This window comes from Pleurodeles waltl, chromosome 5 (assembly GCF_031143425.1).
Source record: "Pleurodeles waltl isolate 20211129_DDA chromosome 5, aPleWal1.hap1.20221129, whole genome shotgun sequence".
Taxonomy (NCBI): domain Eukaryota; kingdom Metazoa; phylum Chordata; class Amphibia; order Caudata; family Salamandridae; genus Pleurodeles; species Pleurodeles waltl.
Window position 1 is genome coordinate 1,370,134,809 of NC_090444.1, and position 21,483 is coordinate 1,370,156,291.

At 46.1% G+C, this 21,483-nt stretch overlaps 1 protein-coding gene and 1 long non-coding RNA gene across 2 annotated transcripts in view; one reads left to right on the top strand and one right to left on the bottom strand.

Moving 5' to 3' along the window:
- The window catches only part of LOC138296483 (uncharacterized), a 146,984-nt gene extending 127,262 nt beyond the window's left edge, over positions 1-19,722 (top strand). The window contains exon 4 of the long non-coding RNA XR_011203842.1: positions 18,618-19,722. This is a non-coding gene — a long non-coding RNA (uncharacterized lncRNA). The remainder of the gene's footprint in view (positions 1-18,617) is intronic.
- LOC138296482 (uncharacterized) overlaps positions 1-21,483 on the bottom strand; it is a 1,064,486-nt gene that overhangs the window by 112,565 nt on the left and 930,438 nt on the right. Inside the window, exons 92-94 of the mRNA XM_069235627.1 lie at positions 20,877-21,044; positions 15,821-15,937; positions 11,405-11,529 (exon numbers count right to left, since the gene is read on the bottom strand). Coding sequence (XP_069091728.1) covers positions 11,405-11,529; positions 15,821-15,937; positions 20,877-21,044 — 410 coding nt within the window. The remainder of the gene's footprint in view (positions 1-11,404; positions 11,530-15,820; positions 15,938-20,876; positions 21,045-21,483) is intronic.

A 21,483-nucleotide genomic window follows, 5' to 3' on the forward strand; every position in this document is an offset into this window, starting at 1 on the left:
TGCGTTGCTCATCTGAAACAATGCAGCGGTTCCGAGATGCGGTGAGGCTGCGGTGTGAGGTCCTGCGTCGTTGACAAGGATCCCAGCAACAACGGCTGGCAATTCAAAGCCTGGCATTGAGGATGCGTTGCACAGTCGGGGTGATGCACTGGTTCTGAGGAGCTGCAAGGCTGCGATGTGGAGTCCACCGTCCGGGTAGAGGCTGCCGTTGACGAGGAATTTGAGGGCCTGTGCTGAAAATGCATCAAGCAACGGTGGTTCTGATCAGATTGGGGGCTTCAAGGGCAATGCAAGTCTTTGCGAATGGACCGATCCATACAACGGCAATGTGCTGGTTGTGCAGCGCAACAAAGAAGATGCATCAGTTCCGTCTGGTCCACAGGACTGGGGTGGTACTATTTGACAGGGTAGACTTATGGATGGTTCAGGTGCTGGGTACACAATAGTTGAAGTCTTGTGTCCCTAAGGCTAAAGTCAGGAGGCCAGCCAACTAGCCAGTGAAATCACTCTGGGGTCCTGGGTTCAACAGATCCAGGTCTACTCCTTCTCCCGCAAGCAAGAGGGCAACAGGCAGCAGGTCAACAGTCCTACAGAGCAGCAGCACAGCAGAGTGGCAGTCCTTTCGGCAGCACAGCAGTCATTCTTCCTGGCAAAGTATCCACATTTCCAGAATTGTATGTGAATACTTTGCGTTGGTGTCTGAGGTCCAGTATTATACCCAGTTGTGCCTTTGAAGCGGGGAGAAGCTTCTAGGGACACGCCTCTGAAGTTCACAGGTGCCCTCCCTTTGTTGCCTGCCCTGGCTCCTAACTAATTGCCTAGTTTCCACCCCCCCTTCCTGCTAGTGATGACCCATCCAGGCTCCCTATTGTGTGTGGCAGTTTAGAATTAATACACAAAGCCCAACTGTCAGCTACACCCAGTCATGTGACCCAGAGACAGGCTGCAGGCACCAAAAGACAAAAGACTAAGGACCTCATTATGACCCTGGCAGTTGGTGGTAATATGGAGGAAAGTACTGCCATCAGGCTGGGGGTACTTTCCACCATATTATGACGTTGGCGGTTTGGCCGACTGCCATGGCGGTAACAGCTGCTGGGCTGGAGAGATCAATCTCCAGCCCGGCAGCCGTCACTGTACGGCCTACGGGATAATGACCCCCCCCCTACCGCCATGGTTTCCGTGGCTTCCTTACTGCCACAAAAACCATGGCAGTAGGCACTATCAGTGACAGGGAATGCGTTCCCTGTCACTGATAGAGGTCTCCCCCACCCCTGCCCCCTCTCCAGATACCCCCCACCCCTCTTCCTCTCCAAAACCCTCCTACATTCACGCCCCATTCACACACACACACACACACCCATTCCCACATGCATCCACGCATGCATACATCCATTCACACACACATCTGCACACACTTTCATACATACACGCATTCACAGCCCACAACATACACGCACTCACACCTCCATACATGCACATACATTCAACACGTAACACACACCCGCATACATGCACGCACAAACATACAAACACATCCCCACACAGACACACCCCTCTCCCCTGTTGGAGCACCCACTTCCCTGTGTTCAGGGGGTCCTCTGGCATGAGACAAAACGGGGCACTGCTGCCAGCAGCAGCATACGCCAGCAGAACACAGCCAGGCCGTATTACGGGTCATAAGACGGCCGGCAGCGGTCTACTGGTGCCACCTTACCGCCATCCGCCAGCATGCCCACAGCCGGATTTCCACCATCCTTCTAGCGGAAATCCGGCTGTGGTCATAATACGGCGGATGGCTGGTACCCGAGGCAACAGTCTTTTGGCGGCCGTTGCTGTGGCGGTAGGCTGTTTTTACCGCCAATATCATAATGATGGCCTAAGGCAGGAAGATGTAAACTTCCTCAAATTGGCATTTTCAAAGCTGTAATCTGAAATCTGACTTCAAAATGAGCTAGTATTTTTCATTACAGTTCCAAAGACACCAACAATGCATGAGTTACTTGTTCTCATCTGGATATTATAGCTTAATAAATGTAATAAGGTATACCCAATGGAAGAGGTAGGCCTTGCAATAGTGGAAAAAGAATTTAAGAGTGTTTCACTACCAAGACATGTAAAACTTAAAAGTACATATCCAATGTTTTAAATACACTGCACCCTGCCGTCAGATCTGTTCAGGGTCTACTCAAGGGGTGACCTGTATGCATTAAAAAGGAAGGTTTGGGCCTGGAAAGAGGTATTTTTTGATAGGTCAACATGGCAGTTTAAAAACTGCATACAAAGGCTGCAATGACAGGCCTTAGACATGTTTAAGATACTACTTAAGTGGGTGGCACAATCAGTGCTGCAGGCCCACTAGCAGTATTTAATTTACAGGCCCTGGGCACAGATAGTGCAACCTTCTAGGGACATACAAGTAAATTAAATATGCCAATTAGGTATATGCCAGTCTTACCATGTTTGAAGGGGAGAGCACAAGTCCTTTAGCAGTTACTAGCACTTGTAAGGAGTGCAGAATCCTAAGGCCAGCAAAAATGAAGTCAGCAAACAGGAGGGCTGAAGGGAAAAAACCACGCCAAGGATGCCAGGTCTAACAATGGAGTGTACTTTTCAGATATAAAGTAGTTTCTCATGCATTGGATGTAACCAATTCCTATGAGATGGAATGATACACCAAAAGCATAAGGTGAGATATGTATACTCTTCTGGACCTATTGAAGATGTGATGGACAAAGGGGGTCATTCTGAGCTTGGCGGGCGGCGGGAGACGCCCGCCAAACGGGAACCGCCAGAATACCGCTGCGCGGTCAAAAGACCGCTGCGGTTATTCTGAGTTTCCCGCTGGGCTGGCGGGCGACCGCCAGAAGGCCGCCCGCCAGCCCAGCGGGAAACCCCCTTCCATGAGGATGCCGGCTCCGAATGGAGCCGGCGGAGTGGAAGGGGTGCGACGGGTGCAGTTGCACCAGTCGCGATTTTCAGTGTCTGCTTGGCAGACACTGAAAATCTTGGTGGGGCCCTGTTAGGGGGCCCCTGCAGTGCCCATGCCAGTGGCATGGGCACTGCAGGGGCCCCAAGGGGCCCCACGACACCCGTTACCCGCCAGCCAGGTTCCGGCGGTCAAAACCGCCAGAGCCAGGCTGGCGGTAAGGGGGTCGGAATCCCCATGGCGGCGCTGCTTGCAGCGCCGCCATGGAGGATTCCCTTGGGCAGCGGGAAACCGGCGGGACACCGCCGGTTTCCCGTATCTGACCGCGGCTGTACCGCCGCGGTCAGAATGCCCATGGGAGCACCGCCAGCCTGTTGGCGGTGCTCCCGCGGTCTTTGGCCCTGGCGGTCCATGACCGCCAGGGTCAGAATGACCCCCAAAGTGTCAAAGCAATGAACAATTAATAAAGTAGGATGACACAAATAACACTTAAGCTGCAAGGGCCTGACCCAAAGCCCACTCACTCTCTGTATATTGGAGACAACAGGTATTCATGACAGCTTCATTGTCATGTTTGATGTAAGAATGTAAAGGTTTCTGAAAAATGTAAAGGTTTCTGAAAGCTTTGTGACTATGTTTTCGCTATACAAAAACCAAAATGACAGGCACTATGACAGGAGGAACAAAGGGAGAAAATGAATGCTCAGAAGACCGAAATAGGGGATGACAGACCACCAGAAGGGGATCACAAAGCAGAAGCAGGGGAGTGCACCTCATCTACAAAAGAGCACAATTTGCACACGGCTCAACGGTGACAGTACAGTTCAAAAGCAGGATTGGATGCAAAGTGTAGGGTGCAAAGTAAAGCCCAGGGTGCCAAAGGGAGTGGATGTTTGGAAGAAGCATGCATGGTACAAGAGAGAATTGTAGGGTAAAGGGAGGAATGCATTGTGCAAAGTGACAATGCACAGTGAAGGGGTAGGGCAAGGGTAAACACTAAGTGCAAAGGTGGAATGCAATATATAATGACAGAAATACAGGACACACCAGGGATCTTGGACTCAAGGGGGTACACATTGCACAAGCAGAATGCAGGGTGCAGTGCAAGGTGAAACAGGAAGCAGAGCAAGCAAGGGGGAACAAAGATTGCAAGATGGAGTACAGGGACGAAGGAGAACACAGAATTCATGAAGTGACATTATATGGGGATTAAAGCTTCTCTTGCACACAAAGCAGGTATAGCAAAATGCCAGGCTGGGCAAATGAATATACGTCTGGCCTCTGAAGTTATTCCCCAGAAGAGTCTCACACAAAACAGGTTCTACCTGGTTATCAGCAAAGCAAGCTGCAATCAATCAAAAAGGACAAAGCACAGAGCAACATAGAACAGGCATAGCACAAAAAGCTGCAGATCAATTGTGCTAGACACATACAGAGAACATGTATCACATGGGCATCAGAACTGGAATCTTCCCCTGCACGTACATAAAAAGTACCACATGGACATTAGACACCCAAGTTTTCCTCACACATGCAGAACATTTAACACTTGCACGTTTCCTTTACATATAGTTAATGTGTGTGACTATTGGACCAAAGACTTTCTCTTTCCCCGAAAGTCTTGAGCCTGTCGGGGTGTTTGCTTTCTACATCTCAGAGTTGGTGTCTTACCAGAGGTGGTGCATTTTCAAATATGATGTACAATCTTCAGTCCTGTAGGACCTGGGAATGGAGGACATGCAGACTGGGGCATGTTAGGTACAGTTAGAGGTAAGGAAATGGAGAATAACTCCAGATGGCAGACATACACTTCATACAACGAGCCTGGCATTAACAGGAAGCTGAAAAATGTGGAATAACCCACAGGCAAGAAGTGAGAAGCTCTTCTCTTGCGGCTGTCTGTTATGTGCATGGTGGTGCAATTAAAAGTGAACTGAAAATAGAGACAACCTGGATGGAAAGAAGATATCCAGATGGATTGACTCTTCTGATAGCCTCATCTTCACAAACCAAGAGAGGAAATGGGTTTGGCAAGGGGTCAATGCTTGCTGGCCACAGGTCACTCTATGCAAGTCAAGGTCCACTTTACACAAACCAGGGAGGCATTCCTTACAGACCAGGGGCTAATTTCCTGCAGGCCTAAGGAAACCTCATGCAGGCCAGTGGTCCCTCCTTTCAGGACAAGGGGCACTCTACGTAGGGCAAGAGCTACCTCACGTTCACTTGAATACTGAAGTATGTTGCGCAGATGCCTAAAAGTAAATAAAGGGCTAGATGTATCAACAAACCATTTTGCGATTCTCTAATATTGATTTTTAAGAAATCGCTATTTCTGAATCGCAAAATGGTATGTATCATATTTGCGATTTGGTAATAGCGATTTCTTAAAAATCACAAATGTTATTACCGAATCGCAAATTGCGATAACAGCCCCATTCGCACCTATGGGCCTGTAGGCCCATATTTGCGAATTTTTTGCATTTCCCAAATTGCGAATTCCTAACTGGAATTCGCAAATTTGGGACATGCAAAACCCAGGGTGCTGGGAGCCTAAGGCCCCCTCTGCTGCACCCCAAGAATTTTTTTAAGGACATGTAAGGCGCACACATGCCAAAGCGGCATGTGTGCGTTACATGTCAATTTTAAAAATGCATTTTTCATGCATTTTTTAAATTTGCACATGGTTACCACCAAGTTCAACTTGGTGGTAATAGTGATTCCTTAAAGCCCAATTCGCATTAAGGAAAAGCTTGATACATGTGGTTTAGAAATCGCAAATAAGGATTCCTTATTTGCGATTTCTTATTTAGAGAATCGCAATTTGCGATTCTCTAAACGGGCTCGCAATTTTAAGGAATCGCTATTTTAGTGATTCCTTAAAATTGCATAGCGAATGCTTTTCATACATAATGAAAGGGATTTTTGCATTCGCAAACGGCCATTTGCACCGTTTGCGAATGCAAAAAACGCTTGATACATATAGCCCAAAGTCTACTAAAATAGTTGAATACACTCTTTAAAACGAAATACATAAAATGTGAGGACAAAGAGCCGTAGAAGGATTGCAGCAGCAGTGCACACCGAATACAGCCCTGGCAAGTCATAGAGGGGACAGACGTAAAACAGGCCAAGGTGGAAAAGGTTGGCAGAGGCAAGTCATTGATGGAGCTCAACGGAGGCAAATCACAGCTGCTCAACACATCCGCCATCACCCCAGCCGTCTCCGCCCGGGGGTCTGTTTTGGAACTTTTCTCTGTACTGTGGAAAGCTGCATTTGAAAGGATTTCCTTCATGCCCTTTCTTCGCAATACTAATGTGGTTATTTACGTTCTACTGTAAAAATACAATGATTCATTCACTTTATGGAAGTTACTGTCAATATTGTAAAAGCAAATCCCCACTGAGGATCCTGACTCTTAGGTACTAATTATTAGTGTCAGGGGACTAGCCATACCGAGCACTGAGGATGTCCTCGGGAGGATGGAAGGGTGAGAGGCCGCTTTTGTTACTGGAGCAGCATTGTAGCAGAGCAGCAGTTTTAAAAGCACCCGCTGCAGAGTTCCTAGCATATTCAGCAGTTTTCAGGCAGCAGTAACAGTGTCACGATAACTGGTGATTAATGTACCTGCTGTCGAGAGATCAGAGTTTTGTCTAGTGGCAGTTTTGACTCTTCTAAGGTAGCGCAGAGGGTTAATGCCTGCTGCAAAGAACGTGTACTATGCAGATTACAGAACAGCATTTTATGCTCAGTGGGTTTCTGCATTTGTCTCAGAGACCATTTTATTACTGTGCAGTTTATAAATTACAATCGTAATCTAGCACAGTGAGCTATGAACTGTCATCAAAGAGCGCCATGCAAACTGCATGGTACAGGTTCAAAGTTGTGTTTTTACCAGATGTTGCTAAATATGGGTGGCTTGGGTAGAAATAAATTTACATTAGTAAAATCAACTCTAACCACTGTGCTATGTTCTGAATCCTGAGTTTGTGCTTCTCCAGATCAAGCACTCTTAAGGAATGCCTACCAGTGTGGATGGCACGTGAATCCTACACCTTGTAGTCCCCTCTGTCTATTCCCTATGCATTGATTTATACATGTGATTTATGTATGTGTATGTGATGTAAAGTGCTTCAACACACTACGCTCGTATGAGAGGCGCTATAACGGAAATGAAATACATGTGAGGGAGGGGCAACAGAGAGATGAGGCACTGCTAGAGGGTGATGGTGAAGAAATCGTTCAAGATCCCCAGTAAAGACTGCACTGTAAGGTCATCATTTGCAGTTCTTCAAAACCTAATACAATTGAATCTATAATGAAAAGGTGATGTGGAATGCACAATTTTGCCCAAATTTCTTGGGAGGGGGAGAACACCCCCCCACCCCAAGACCCCTCTTGTAGTGATCAGGCTTGCTCCCTGCGCTCACTCACTATGCCCCGTACAGGGGCTGGTCTGACGAAGTTCGCCAGGGCTGCTTTGGGTTCCCAGTCCCTGCCCTCAGGTAGCCCTCACACTGCTTTTGCTACCCCTTGTCCAAGAAGGTCTTGAAAGCAAACGATAGACTAGAAAGTAAATGAAGTTCTAAGAGCTCAGTTTACTTCCTGAACTTTTGACTCCACCCACATTCCCAATTTGAGAAATAAGAATGGCAAATGGATTGACAAGTGGTCAACCATTCCTCGTCGCCGGAGTTTAGATGCCATCACTTCGGTCAATGAGCACATGCAAAGCATGGCTTCAGCGGCTGCACTGCTTCCATTATTCATGGCTTCAGCGGCTGCACTGCTTCCATTATTCATGATGTAGAAAACCAGTTTACAGCCACGTTCCCCAGGAACATAACGATTTCAAATCCCACATGAAAAAGACCTCTACTGGCCTGAACAGACATTTCATGTTTCATAGGGGGTGTAATTATAAACTAATGCTGTGTGTGAAGGGGATATGATTTAAAATTAATACTTGACAATACAAGGGAGTGTAGAATTATTAGGCAAGTTGTATTTTTGAGGATTACATTTATTATTGAACAACAACCATGTTCTCAATGAACCCAAAAAACTCATTAATATCAAAGCTGAATATTTTTGGAAGTAGTTTTTAGTTTGTTTTTAGTTTTAGCTATGTTAGGGGGATATCTGTGTGTGCAGGCGACTATCACTGTGCATAATTATTAGGCAACTTAACAAAAAAAAATATATACCCATTTCAATTATTTATTATTACCAGTGAAACCAATATAACATCTCAACATTCACAAATATACATTTCTGACATTCAAAAACAAAACAAAAACAAATCAGTGACCAATATAGCCACCTTTCTTTGCAAGGACACTCAAAAGCCTGCCATCCATGGATTCTGTCAGTGTTTTGATCTGTTCACCATCAACATTGCGTGCAGCAGCAACCACAGCCTCCCAGACACTGTTCAGAGAGGTGTACTGTTTTCCCTCCTTGTAAATCTCACATTTGATGATGGACCACAGGTTCTCAATGGGGTTCAGATCAGGTGAACAAGGAGGCCATGTCATTAGATTTCCTTCTTTTATACCCTTTCTTGCCAGCCACGCTGTGGAGTACTTGGACGCGTGTGATGGAGCATTGTCCTGCATGAAAATCATGTTTTTCTTGAAGGATGCAGACTTCTTCCTGTACCACTGCTTGAAGAAGGTGTCTTCCAGGACATGGCAGTAGGACTGGGAGTTGAGCTTGACTCCATCCTCAACCCGAAAAGGCCCCACAAGCTCATCTTTGATGATACCAGCCCAAACCAGTACTCCACCTACACCTTGCTGGCGTCTGAGTCGGACTGGAGCTCTCTGCCCTTTACCAATCCAGCCACGGGCCCATCCAACTGGCCCATCAAGACTCACTCTCATTTCATCAGTCCATAAAACCTTAGAAAAATCAGTCTTAAGATATTTCTTGGCCCAGTCTTGACGTTTCAGCTTGTGTGTCTTGTTCAGTGGTGGTCGTCTTTCAGCCTTTCTTACCTTGGCCATGTCTCTGAGTATTGCACACCTTGTGCTTTTGGGCACTCCAGTGATGTTGCAGCTCTGAAATATGGCCAAACTGGTGGCAAGTGGCATCGTGGCAGCTGCACGCTTGACTTTTCTCAGTTCATGGGCAGTTATTTTGCGCCTTGGTTTTTCCACACGCTTCTTGCGACCCTGTTGACTATTTTGAATGAAACGCTTGATTGTTCGATGATCACGCTTCAGAAGCTTTGCAATTTTAAGAGTGCTGCATCCCTCTGCAAGATATCTCACTATTTTTGACTTTTCTGAGCCTGTCAAGTCCTTCTTTTGACCAATTTTGCCAAAGGAAAGGAAGTTGCCTAATAATTATGCACACCTGATATAGGGTGTTGATGTCATTAGACCACACCCCTTCTCATTACAGAGATGCACATCACCTAATATGCTTAATTGGTAGTAGGCTTTCGAGCCTATACAGCTTGGAGTAAGACAACATGCATAAAGAGGATGATGTGGTCAAAATACTAATTTGCCTAATAATTCTGCACTCCCTGTATTTAAAATGCTCACAACCCAGAGCCATCGAACTTGGGAAGCAAGTACTTTGGCAGTGTGCTGCATCCATGGCAAATGCTGCAACAAGGAAATACTTCAAAATATGTCGGCCCAGGTGTACTAATGCTTGGTGTCGGTTTTTCTTACTTTTGTAAAGCAAACCAGATACAAAGCGTTGCCCTAGGATTTCCTGTCCAATGCAAATCAGGATTTGTGTTAGATTGCTTCCCAAAGTAGCTCAAAGTTGTGCTATGCATTCTATGGGTCCTATATGGGTATTCCCATGCAACCACCCATAGGTTTTTCACGCCAATGCCTAGCTACAATCATTCCTAGAAAGGGATTAAGAACAAAATCTTATGCCTTCCCAAGGCAGGAAGAATGAGAAATGTTTTCATTTTGCCTCGTTTTTTTCCTACTTGGCATGCATGTTGCGTTGTAGAGCACACATACAAAGCAGGAAAAGTGTTTAAGGATAGTTCTTGTAGTGGAAAGTGCCCTTTCAGTACAAAAACTATTCCTTATAGAACACACATACACTTGTACTAAGGTGCAAGAATGTGTTCATTGGCGCATGGCAGTCTAAAATGCGCCAGGCTAAAGTGTGCCAGTTTAATTCTACCATCACAATGCCTCTGCCAGGACTAGCTGACAGTGTGAATGGCAACTTTCTGTTCAAAATGGCAGCTGCAACTTACACAACCAGTAGAAAAGCAGTTTTTCATCTACCTTGTTTTTTTCTTCCACTGAATGTTTAAAGTCTTTCTCTGATCATGAGACTTATGGCAATGTCTTTTTTGGTGCCCTGCAAGAGTTCAGTACATGACAGACAATATCCCACCTACACATTACCACCGATCCAGTTTTGAGAGTGACTCACATCACAATACTTAAAATGTGCTTTCAACAACTTGCATTTTTGTGTATTTTTACTGTGAATGTTCTACATTTATTCTCCAGATCCGCCCCCAGAAGAACTATTTCACCATAGGACAACAGACCAAGGATTTATTGAGGACAGGAGGAGAGTGAACGTGCGACCGTGTATTATACAGAATAAACTATTCCCTACCATACAATATATGGATTTATCAAGTCTCCTGAGGGGTTTGATACCTTGAAAAAGAGCTGTATTTGTGGCCTTCTTCCTATACAGAGTCGATGAATTACTCTGTAACATACAATGTCCCATAGCTATGGTAGAGGCGTCTTTATCTAGCATGCAATGGACATATGAGAGTACTTAAATGTGTATGCAATAGCCACGCCGTTACTGTTTAAGCACAGCACACGAAAAACCCGGAGATAAAAATATATCATCAACATTTAGGCAAAATCTCCTGACAGAACGCCGCTCCCACTCCTCAGTGAAAACTATAATAACATTTCGTACACATCCTGTAAGCAACTTACTCTAAACAGAACAACAATCAGTACATAGTGATTAAGCAATTCATATAATTGCCAAGTGTGAGGCATGCTCTGGAGAGCGTGTACGGGTGCGTGGGAGTGAAGGTCGGGGCCTCGGTATGCGCTGAGCGTTTGCATCCGATCCTGGTAGTCGAGAGAGCTGCAGTCAGACACACACTGGAGTGTTTCCCTATGTGGATCTCACAGGTAATACCCAGCAACATTTCCACGGGGACAAGACGGTGCAAACAGGGAAAACCTGCGTTTGACACAGACAGTTCCCCATTCTAAAACGTGAAATTTAGAATGAGGCGGTAGTTCATTCCCAGGAAAATGTTGCATATTGGGGTAATCAGCCGGTAACGAATGCCTTGGTCTCACTCATCGCTAGTATGAAACAGCCTTTAGAAAGTGGGACGACTGCGCATCCAGACGGACTGCCGGTGTGAGAATCCTCAGCTTCCGGGTGGGAATGTTTCACTCAAGATCTTGTCAAAGTTTGAAAGTAAAAATAATGCGATTACTTACGATTTTCCCAGCGTTCCAGCTATGAATCCAGAAGTAGATTGCAAAATCCTGTCTGCACGAACAGCCCGCAAGACGAGCAGGCGCTGTAGAGGAGTCAGCTCGTCCATTCCCTCAGGCCACCGCCCCTAAAATGCAAGATGATGGGATCACAACGCTGTGTATGATGTTCAAACACACCTTTTCTAAACAACTGCTCGGAATACTCTGTTGTGACCAAGAGAATGTACAATGAAGCTTCATACTCCCCGAAGAGAGCAATCCAAGCCTCAATTTGCTGTAAAGTGATATTACAGAAGGAATGGACCCGACGGTGCCAATGCATTTACCCTCACATAGTATTCTGAGAAGAAAATGTCCTATTTTTCACAGGGCTATCCCACTACAAAAAACAGATGTGCAGTTCACTGACATATGCTCATTTGTATTTACCAGCTAAATAGCTTATCCATTGGTGAGAACTGACTGCATGCCACTAAGTGCTGTTGGACAGTGTGAACACCAGAGGTGGGAAGTTTGGCTGAACTGAGGGATGGCCCTTTCGAGAGGTGCAGCTCTGGGAACCTTGCAAAGATAACAGAGGTGATTTGGCACAGATGTAGGCTGTAGGCATAGGTCCATGCTGCCTCTATCCAACACTGCATCGCTGTGCTCAGCCTTCATGCAGGTGATACTGCAGGACCTCCCTGTAATAACTTCACGTGGGACCACAGGCTTTTCCCAACCCCACCACTGCAAAGGCTACATTGGTTCACGCTTAAGAGAGGTGGAAAAATGTGGACATTGCCTGGTGGTGCTCCATCTGGTACACGAGTAATGAGTTTAAATGTTATTGTAAGGCAGGAATACATGTGAACAATTGCATCTAAATAATTAAAAGTAAACCAGATGGTTTGTCTTTCTTAAGATTAGGGTCAGGTGGCTGGCCCGCTGGATACATTTATATTGCACGCCTACTAATGCAACACGTCTTAATAAAGACATATGTTGCGTTAGTATGCAGTCCCCCCACATTTCCCTTTCCTACACTTAGATCGTGAAGGCAAAATGGGTAGTGGGGTGGCCATTGCTTTTAAAAAATCTCTAAAATGCACCACCTTTAAAGTTGATAAGCTGATGGATGCAGAAGCTTTGGGGGTTGGTATTTCACAGTCTGTGCAGGGCTCCTTTGTGGGAGTTGTATCATACTGCCCCCAGGTGATGCAGGCGAGCACCTCAACTCTATTTCTCAAGCTCTAGGCAGAAATGTTTTAATTGTACAAACTTTACAGTCTTAGGGGACTTCAGCATTCAACTGAGTAATTCCACTGACAGCCTGGCATCAAAACTGTGTGACTCATTTGCTGACATTGGTCTTTCTACGACAATATTGGGTTCAACACATAAGGCAGGCTATAGTATCGACGCCATCTACTCTAACACAAAGTTGGAGCTTGCCATGCCACTGGAACGTTTGTGGTCAGACCACTGCCTTCTTCCATTCTCATGGCTTTGGTCTGCCCCAAAAATCTAGGGAGAGCGAGGCACTCTCAGACGAACCAACCTGGAACAAGGTGGACATAGCCCTGTTGAAGGGTACTCTTGATTCCACCAGGCTCACAGGAAATATTACTCGAGACAAAGGCAACATGAACAACTAACTTTCCTAGGCTGCCTTTATACCCGCTCCTGTAGCCAAAACAGGAACAACCAAACACCTACAGTCCACCCACTGGTTTACAAGTGAACTAGTAGAAGACATTTTTTTTGCAAAAAGTTAGAACGGCTATAGAGAAAACAATACTATAACTCTGATAAAAGCCGGCATAAAGCAGTCCTGAGTGTCTATCGTACAAACCTGAAACGAGCATGTTGCACTTATTATTCCAACACCAACTGAAAAATCTAACAATAACGCCAAGCAAATTTTTAAAATCATATCAGACTTTCCTGATCCCATAGGTTCCGCACAACCCTTGGAAACCAGTGCTCTCCTATGTTCCCCATTGATACATGTTTTGAGGATAAAATCCAGGACAACCGGGTTGTAACCTTAAATACAGCCTTCATGAATAATGAGAGGCTAGTAGTGCCTACAGCACAGAACAAATTGCTACAGTTTAACCCCGCCCCCTGCAACCAATTAATTATAAAGTTTTTTTTCTAAAAGTAAATCAGGCTCCCCCACTGTATCCCTTTCCCCCAAACCTTGAAACTGGTAGGGAACAACCTAGCCCCTATCTACCACGAGCTCTTTGCAACTTCCCTGCATTATGGGATATCACCCCTGCTTGGAAAAGGACTAACGTTATCCCCTTGTTAAAAATAAAACTTAATGCTAACCCCAAAATACTTTCTAATTTCAGACATAGCTTACTGCTCCCTGGGGTCTCAATGACTACTGAAAAAGTTGTTAACACCCAGCTTACATCTTTTCTGGAAACCTTTAACTCCTCCATCCGTCTTAGTCTGGCTTTGGGGCCCTACATAGTATGGAAACAGCACTTTGGGAGATTATGGACTTCATTAAGTTCGCAGTGGATGCTGGTCAAAATGCTGCACTAATCTTTCTAGGCCTCTCGACGGCATATAACATGATCTTGCATGAGATCCTTCTACATCGCCTTGCACATACTGGGGTGGAGGGGAAGACACTGGCTTGGTTAGGTTCTTTCTTAGAACACAGGGAACAAGCATTTGGCTTAAACCATTCTTCTCTGAAGCTAAACTCATTAAGTATGAAGTCGCTCAGGTCTCAGCCCGAGCCCACACGTTTTAACATAAATTTGAACCCTCTGGTGTATCTCAATGAATCCTTGACAATCAGGTGGCCTCCTATGCAAAAGATACCCAACTACTGCTGAACTATAACAACAATGAGCCTGGGGCTAAAAATAAATTTGCAGCTTGTCTGACAGCAGTTATGGGATGGCTCAAAAATAATTCCTTATAATGCAATCCAGGAAAAACAGAGATCCTGCTATTCGGAGTCGACCCTCTGCCCGGATGGATAGGGGCATGGCCAGCCAGTTGTACTACACCCCCCCCCCACCTTGCTGGCCAGGAACATAGGGGTTCTTATTGACACTTGCATATCGCTCCAATCTCAGACTGCAGCTGTGGTTCAGTCAGCATTCTCGATTTTAAGGATGCTGAGGACATTTCTCTAACTCCTGCCATGGGAGGCCCAGACAACAGTGGAACAGGGACTAATCCTGTCAACACTGGACTATGCAAATGTCCTTTCCATAGGGCATCTGGAGTACCTTTTCCATAGATTGCAAAATATTCAGAACATGGCAGTCCGCCTTCTATTCAATCTTCCAAAATATGGCTTGATCACCCTGTACCGCAATCAGCTACACCGGTTCCCAGTAAAGAAAAGGATCATCTTTAAGGCTATGACTATAGCACACTTGGCGTTCTATAAAACTGGCCTCCCATACTTACACCAATGGCTAACCGTGTATTGCCCTCAAAGATCCCTACGCTCTCAGTCTGCCTGCCTCCTGTCCATCCCCTTCACCAAAAGGAAGAAGTGGGGTCAGTTCTAGCGGCCAAATACATGACGTTTCGGCACCAATTGAAAACCCATCTATTTAAGGACTAATCAATGCCATTACTTTGCTTGGCAGTTCTTTGCCCAGCGACAGGACACTCTAGTAGTAGCTGTGCAATGTATTCTGCCACACTAAAGTGTGTTTTAATATTCAAGAATTGACACAGTAAATCAAATCACATTAAAAGCACAAATGGGGAGCTCTGAGTTCTAGAGAGTGCAACACTGTGGCTCCCAATGAGTTCCCCAGATATAGGTTTGTAGCTATGGGAGGGATGCAGCCTCTGATTCCGGCCAGTACCCCTGCACCTCCATCCATGGATTACAAGTTTTTCCCTTTAAAAGAGGAACAAATACTTGGTGACCAAGGGAAATAAGAGTCCCAAATCTGCACATATTTACTACCAGCAGGTGGTAATTGTGTGTGTGGGGTGGGGTGTTTTCTTTCAGCTGTGGTGCAGGTCGAGGGGATGGCAGAAGGCAAAGCTGATTCAGTTTTAGCATGAGGAGCCTTTTCTGCTCCCATCATGCTGCATGGGGCCAGGCACAGCAGGTACCCATAGCCGGCATAGTTATTCAAGAACATGTCCGGTGCCTCTTGGCCCAGAGGATCTGGAGTTTACTGATCAGGTAAGTCTGAGCCCAGAGATACTGAGAACTCGTAGTGTGGTGGTGCAGTATCTACCCCAGGGACACCTATCAGTCTTACTGCTACTGGGATTTTTGGGGTGCGGGAAGGGGGTGTGTACATTTTCCATGTACTCCAATCATCAGGCCACACAAAGATTCATGAGAGCTATGTCTTACTTCTACTGACATGCCACATAACAAGCTCCTTGAAGTGTGTACACAGGTCGCCGTGAAGAACACAATGAACTTACCTTGGCAGGATTTTCAGGCTGCTCACTCTCACAGAATGTCTTCCAGGTCAAGTCCTTTCCGTCCCTGTACATCCGGTCAAAGAGATCCCCAAACCAGCTGTAATACATAGCTAGAATCTAAAGGCAGAGGAGAATATAGTTAAAATAAAATAAAAACACTGACTACCAGTTGAATCTTGGTGCTTGTTTATAATAAGGATTCCAGGAAGGTAACTGCACACAAGGGACATGGCTGCATCGTCAGTCAAAATACCAAAAACATTGCATTCCCTCTAGTTTTATTCCATTTCTGACAATCCACAAGGTCACTGTAACACGATGAAGGAACCCCTTCATCCCTGCTGCTCTATTCACTCTATCACTACACACTTTGGTTGCTAAGCATTTTGATGTAATGCCCATGAGGCCATTTATTCTTTTAGAGCTCAAATCATACAATTTGAGACAGATCTCCCGCAAAGGTAACAGAATCCGACTGGGAACCCAGTCTTAATAACAGCAACTTCACCAATTTGGAACATGACCATGCCTTGACTTAACAAGGAAAAAAATCTCTTACACGTTAGAAAATACATCACTCATCAGGTTTATCCTTAACCATACTGTGCACGTCATTCCAGGGTGAATGGCATTTTTTTGCTTTCAATTATTACTCTTGCAGTACATATTGGAGAATAAAGAGCAAAAATGTGGGTTTTTTTTGCGACTAGTTTGACATGTTATTGATATTACTGGACAGTTTTGCATGCCCAGCTATCTTCAAGCAAGACCTGGATAAAGCTCCTCCAGCAAAAGTTATGAATGAGTGCAATCTGCGTTCATCCCCTAATGGGTGAAAAATGGGAAAACCTTTGTCGCCCCATTTTCCTCCTTGCGCACAAGACGGAATGAGGCAGGTGCAAGTGGATGACTTTACTACGTCTGCCCTTTGCATTACCTTCATTCAAACCCTCTTCTCGATGCTTAGCTTAGTCCTCTTGTGCATGTTTTTACTTTATGTTGCAAACTTATTTTTTACTTGAAGCCCAAGTAGAGTCTTCCTCATACCATCTGACAGAGAACCAACTTGAAAGGTGCACAATAGAAAAATATGAGGAAGTGAAATGTAGCAGAGAAGAGGGATGTGATACACATCTCGGGAGATGATAGTAGGAGGTGGTATCAATTGTATCCCATAATATTTCAGTTGTCTGTAAAACCAATGCCTATTCTAATTTTTTTAGGGAAGCTACATCCCTGTTGAGAATGTGTTGTACTCCTGTGGAGGACCAGTTTTTGCTCCAAAGTATTGTAATATTCCAAAAGAGTCCCTTCAAAGCCATATGTAAATGTGTGACATTTTAGAAAAGTTATTTAAAATCTATACTATTTGGTCCTATGCATGTCTTACATCCTGTTCCGGGTAGCTATTCACTCCCCTACACGTCCAAAATTCACCACCGGCCACTGCTGTTAATCATGCTCCTTCCACTTCAGCAGCAATGTGCAGTTAACACAGACCTTCCTTGTCCCCTACCATCATTCTTATAACAATAACAGCTGCCCAGCTAGTATCTGTATGGCTATATTCTGCATTTGACATATGTGGGCATTACACTGCTGGCAGTGCAATAGCAAGTAGAACATTTGTTGTTCCACTGCCTCTGTTCCTCTGATTTCATGTTCTCTAGCCACTATCCTTTTCTGTCACTCTTGCTTTTCCTCTGTTGCTTCCTCTGCCTCTCCCTCACGTGCTGCCTTCCCTGACCCTTCTCTCTCCCTTCCTAAGCTATGATCCCCTCTACTTCAACCACGCTTTCACCCTTGACTCTAGGTTATTCTCTCGCCGACTCCCTAAAGACCCATTGCTCTCTTGCTTGTTCTTCATCTCTCACTTCAGCCTGCACTTCTTCACACACTTGTCCTGACTTTCTTGCCACGGCTTCGCCTCTTCACCTGTGTGTCCACCAGCAATCCAATCTCCTCTCACCTCCTGTCATCTCTTCTCTTTCTTCAGCTCTCTCTTGGCAATCAGACAAGTGGACACATACACCATAGCATAACACATGGATGACTGCAAAGGACAAAAGTCATGGAAGAAGGGAAGCTGAGAAACCGGGACCGGGAAATACTGAGTGGGTGTGGTGCTGTCAAACAATGATAAAGGTTACAGAAATTCATAACATAAAGGTTCAAACTCAACGCAAGTTTAATTACTAATATAAAAAGCATTGGCAAAGCCAATAGGGCTCGTCTATGTAAGAGCTATTGGCAAGGCCAATGTGTTTTAGCCTTGTTGTACACCAGTATGGCTGCTGTTCAACACGGTTAAAAGTTAGTGGCGTAGAGGAGTGGCATACAGAGGAGTGGTGTAAAATGGAGTGGCGATGTGTTGTAGAATGGAGTGTCGTGGATTAGAGTGTCATGGAGTAGAGTATAGAGGCGTAGAGAGGACTAAAGTGTTGTACAGCAGAGTGTGGAAGAGTGACGTAGAGTATCATGGAGTGGCATGCATTGGAGTAAAGTTGTTCAGAGGAGTTATGTAGAGTGGAGTTGTAGAGTGAAGTGGAGTGGTGTGCCTAGAGTGAAGTGGAGAAGAATGTAGTGGCTTATAGTGGCATAGAGTGGAGTATAGCAGAGTGGAGTGTCAGAGTGGGATAACCTGAAGTATAAAGACTGTGCCTGACATGACCGAAGTCAATACACCAACTGATAGAAATCTCTAGAAATCGATATTGTGGACAGATATCTGCAAATAAAAAAGGATGCCTGGAAGGGCTGTATAAATTGTAGTTTGAGTTTCCATTTAATGTTTCAGGATTTCTGATGACCAGGGGAGGCTGCGCCCACCCAGGTGTAGGAGGACATCTGTGTTCGAAAGCTGGGGACTCCGACTGTTAGCTTCCCAAGGTGGTGATGAAGAATCACCACAGAAGACCACAACCTGCTGTTGGGTGTCTGCTTTGGACATGCCAAGTTGAGTCAGGGGCAGTGGAACTATTCCTGCAAAGCATTTGCCTAGAGGTGAAACCCAAAGAAAGTTGCCTGCTCTGGGGCCAACCGTAAGCACTGTGGTTGAGTGCTGGAGGTTCCCACCTCATATACAGATTGACTGAAGGAGATGATGTCCGCAGTAGTTGTACCAGTGCAGTTGTTGAACACGGAATAACTGTACTTGCAAGCCTGCAACCCATGTCGTAGCATACCATGGAGATATAGAGGCCCACACAGGAGGAACAGGCCTCAGCATGGCTGCTCTTGTTGGCGACATGTGCCACAGCACAGCTCTGCTGCTTCCTTGTGTACTTGTATGAGCTGCCAACACTGCTGAGATAGAGCACAGCGGGCCGCTTCATGGTGTGGGTACCTTTGGGCAAAATCCAGCTTCACCGCAACCCAGAGCAGAGAGCCCATGCCAAGAAGTATCAGTGCAGCAGTGCATCTCTGAATTCAAAGCCTGACCTTCAGCCCTGGTGTGCATTTCAACCCAAACTGCAACCTAGACTGCTTTGTCTGGCCTGATCGCTTCACTATTAGTGCTCTCAAAGGCAACAGGGAAGAAGGCCATGGCTGGAGACCAGGCAGGCAAACACCGTTAGAAGCATCGGGGGAGACTGAACTGCACCTGAGGTTCAGGTAAAACTACACCTGGTCTCCAGGTGGAGCCAGCGAAACAAGGGAAGGTGAAGACAGAACCTTCTAAGAGTTGAAACAGAAATTGATCAGACAGTCACCAACCTGAGGGATGGGTGTAGCCTAAGCATGTCCCATTACTTGTGTGAAGCTTGAACCTGTTATTTACTATTTCTGGGCAGTGGACTTCCAAGAGAGAATGCACTTTAACATAAGGATACCACTGTAGAGTCTTGTACTGTGTTGTGCCTGTAATTCATTACGAGTACTGAGTTATTGTAAGACTAAAATACTTTGGGCCTGATTCAGACCGCCAAGGTCCCGCCGACAAATGACCGCACCGCGGTCAAAAGACCGCGGCGGCCATTCATACATTTCCGCTGGGCCGGCGGGCGCTCTCCAAAAGAGCGCCCGCCGGCCCAGCGTAAATGCCTCTGCAACGAGGATGCCGGCTCCGAATGGAGCCGGCGGAGTTGCAGGGGTGTGACGGGTGCAGTGGCACCCGTCGCGTATTTCAGTGTCTGCATAGCAGACACTGAAATACTTTGTGGGGCCCTCTTACGGGGGCCCCTGCAGTGCCCATGCCATTGGCATGGGCACTGCAGGGGCCCCCAGGGGCCCCGCGGCACCCCCTACCGCCATCCTGTTCCTGGCGGGAGACCCGCCAGGAACAGGATGGCGGTAGGGGGTGTCAGAATCCCCATGGCGGCGGAGCGCGCTCCGCCGCCATGGAGGATTCTGCAGGGCAGCGGGAAACCGGCGGGAGACCGCCGGTTTCCCGCATCTGACCGCGGCCGAACCGCCGCGGTCAGAATGCCCTGCGGGGCACCGCCGGTCTGTCGGCTGTGCTCCCGCCGACCCTGGCCCCGGCGGTCAGAGACCGCTGGGGTCAGAATGACCCCCTTTATCTTTTAATAAGAACAGGCATTGCCTGGACACTGTCCATACTGGAGGGTTATTGTGCGCATTATTGAAATCTGAGTATTTAACCGCACCGTTTCCCAATGTCTACCATTGACAGTCAAGTGCTAATTTGTGTACATGGTACTCGATTTGCAGGGCCAGAAGACGTGAGGCCCCGAGTTAGCAGTGGAAAACACACATATCTCCCATGGTTGTGGCCTAGTAGCCTTTGTGCATCAGGGTGCCCCGATCGAAGATCACAAGACCCATCCCAATCTTTTAGGAACCCCATATTGGAACTATGCACATAATCAATGATCACAAGCACACATGTTCGGTGAAAGGCTCAAGTCTCCCCCACCACATTCACAGTTTGGAGTACCATCCACCTTGACTTCTGAGTATTGACATTAGACCAGCTCATCATACTGACAAGGTTAAAGGTCAGAGGACCCATCACTATCTACAGGTAATCCACAAATGAGACAGAACATAAACACATAGCATAACTCAACGAGGGAGCTCAGACATATTTTCCAACCTGCACATTTTTAAACTGTTCCTCAGACATCCAGTCAAATGGGTTCTTTGCTTGCTGTCGTGATTCAGAAGGCTTGGCTCCCAGCATCTGCAGGGCCGCAACACAGAGATCGGGAGCAATGGCAAACTCCTTCTCCCCAGGCTTCAAATGTCCTAAAGATTCCTCCACCTACAACGGATCAAAAGACAGAAATGTTTGCAATTGACACCATATATTTTTCACGTTTTACACATTGACAGAACTACAATTGTGTCAATAAAGAGGAATCTTTACGGATTGCGTTCATGGTGAATGTTTTTTGCGCTAGTGACCGTCAAGGGAAACTACATCAAGCTCTTTGGCAGACACTGTACTTTCTCATTTTGCAACTGGCACTTTTGTAGACGTTTGTACTGAATGACTTTCTTGTATCGCGACAGAACTTGAATGCTTTTTGTTGGTCAGACACCTAAGACTGTATGTGACCTGTCGAGCTGGTGCCAATGCTTTAAGCCTCTTATGTCATCAAGGCGTTATTATCGCACCATTATCATTCAGGGCATTCACAGCTGGTTTGGAAACAAGATCAACCTTCTCTACTTCGGCCCGCAGTCCACCAGTGAACATT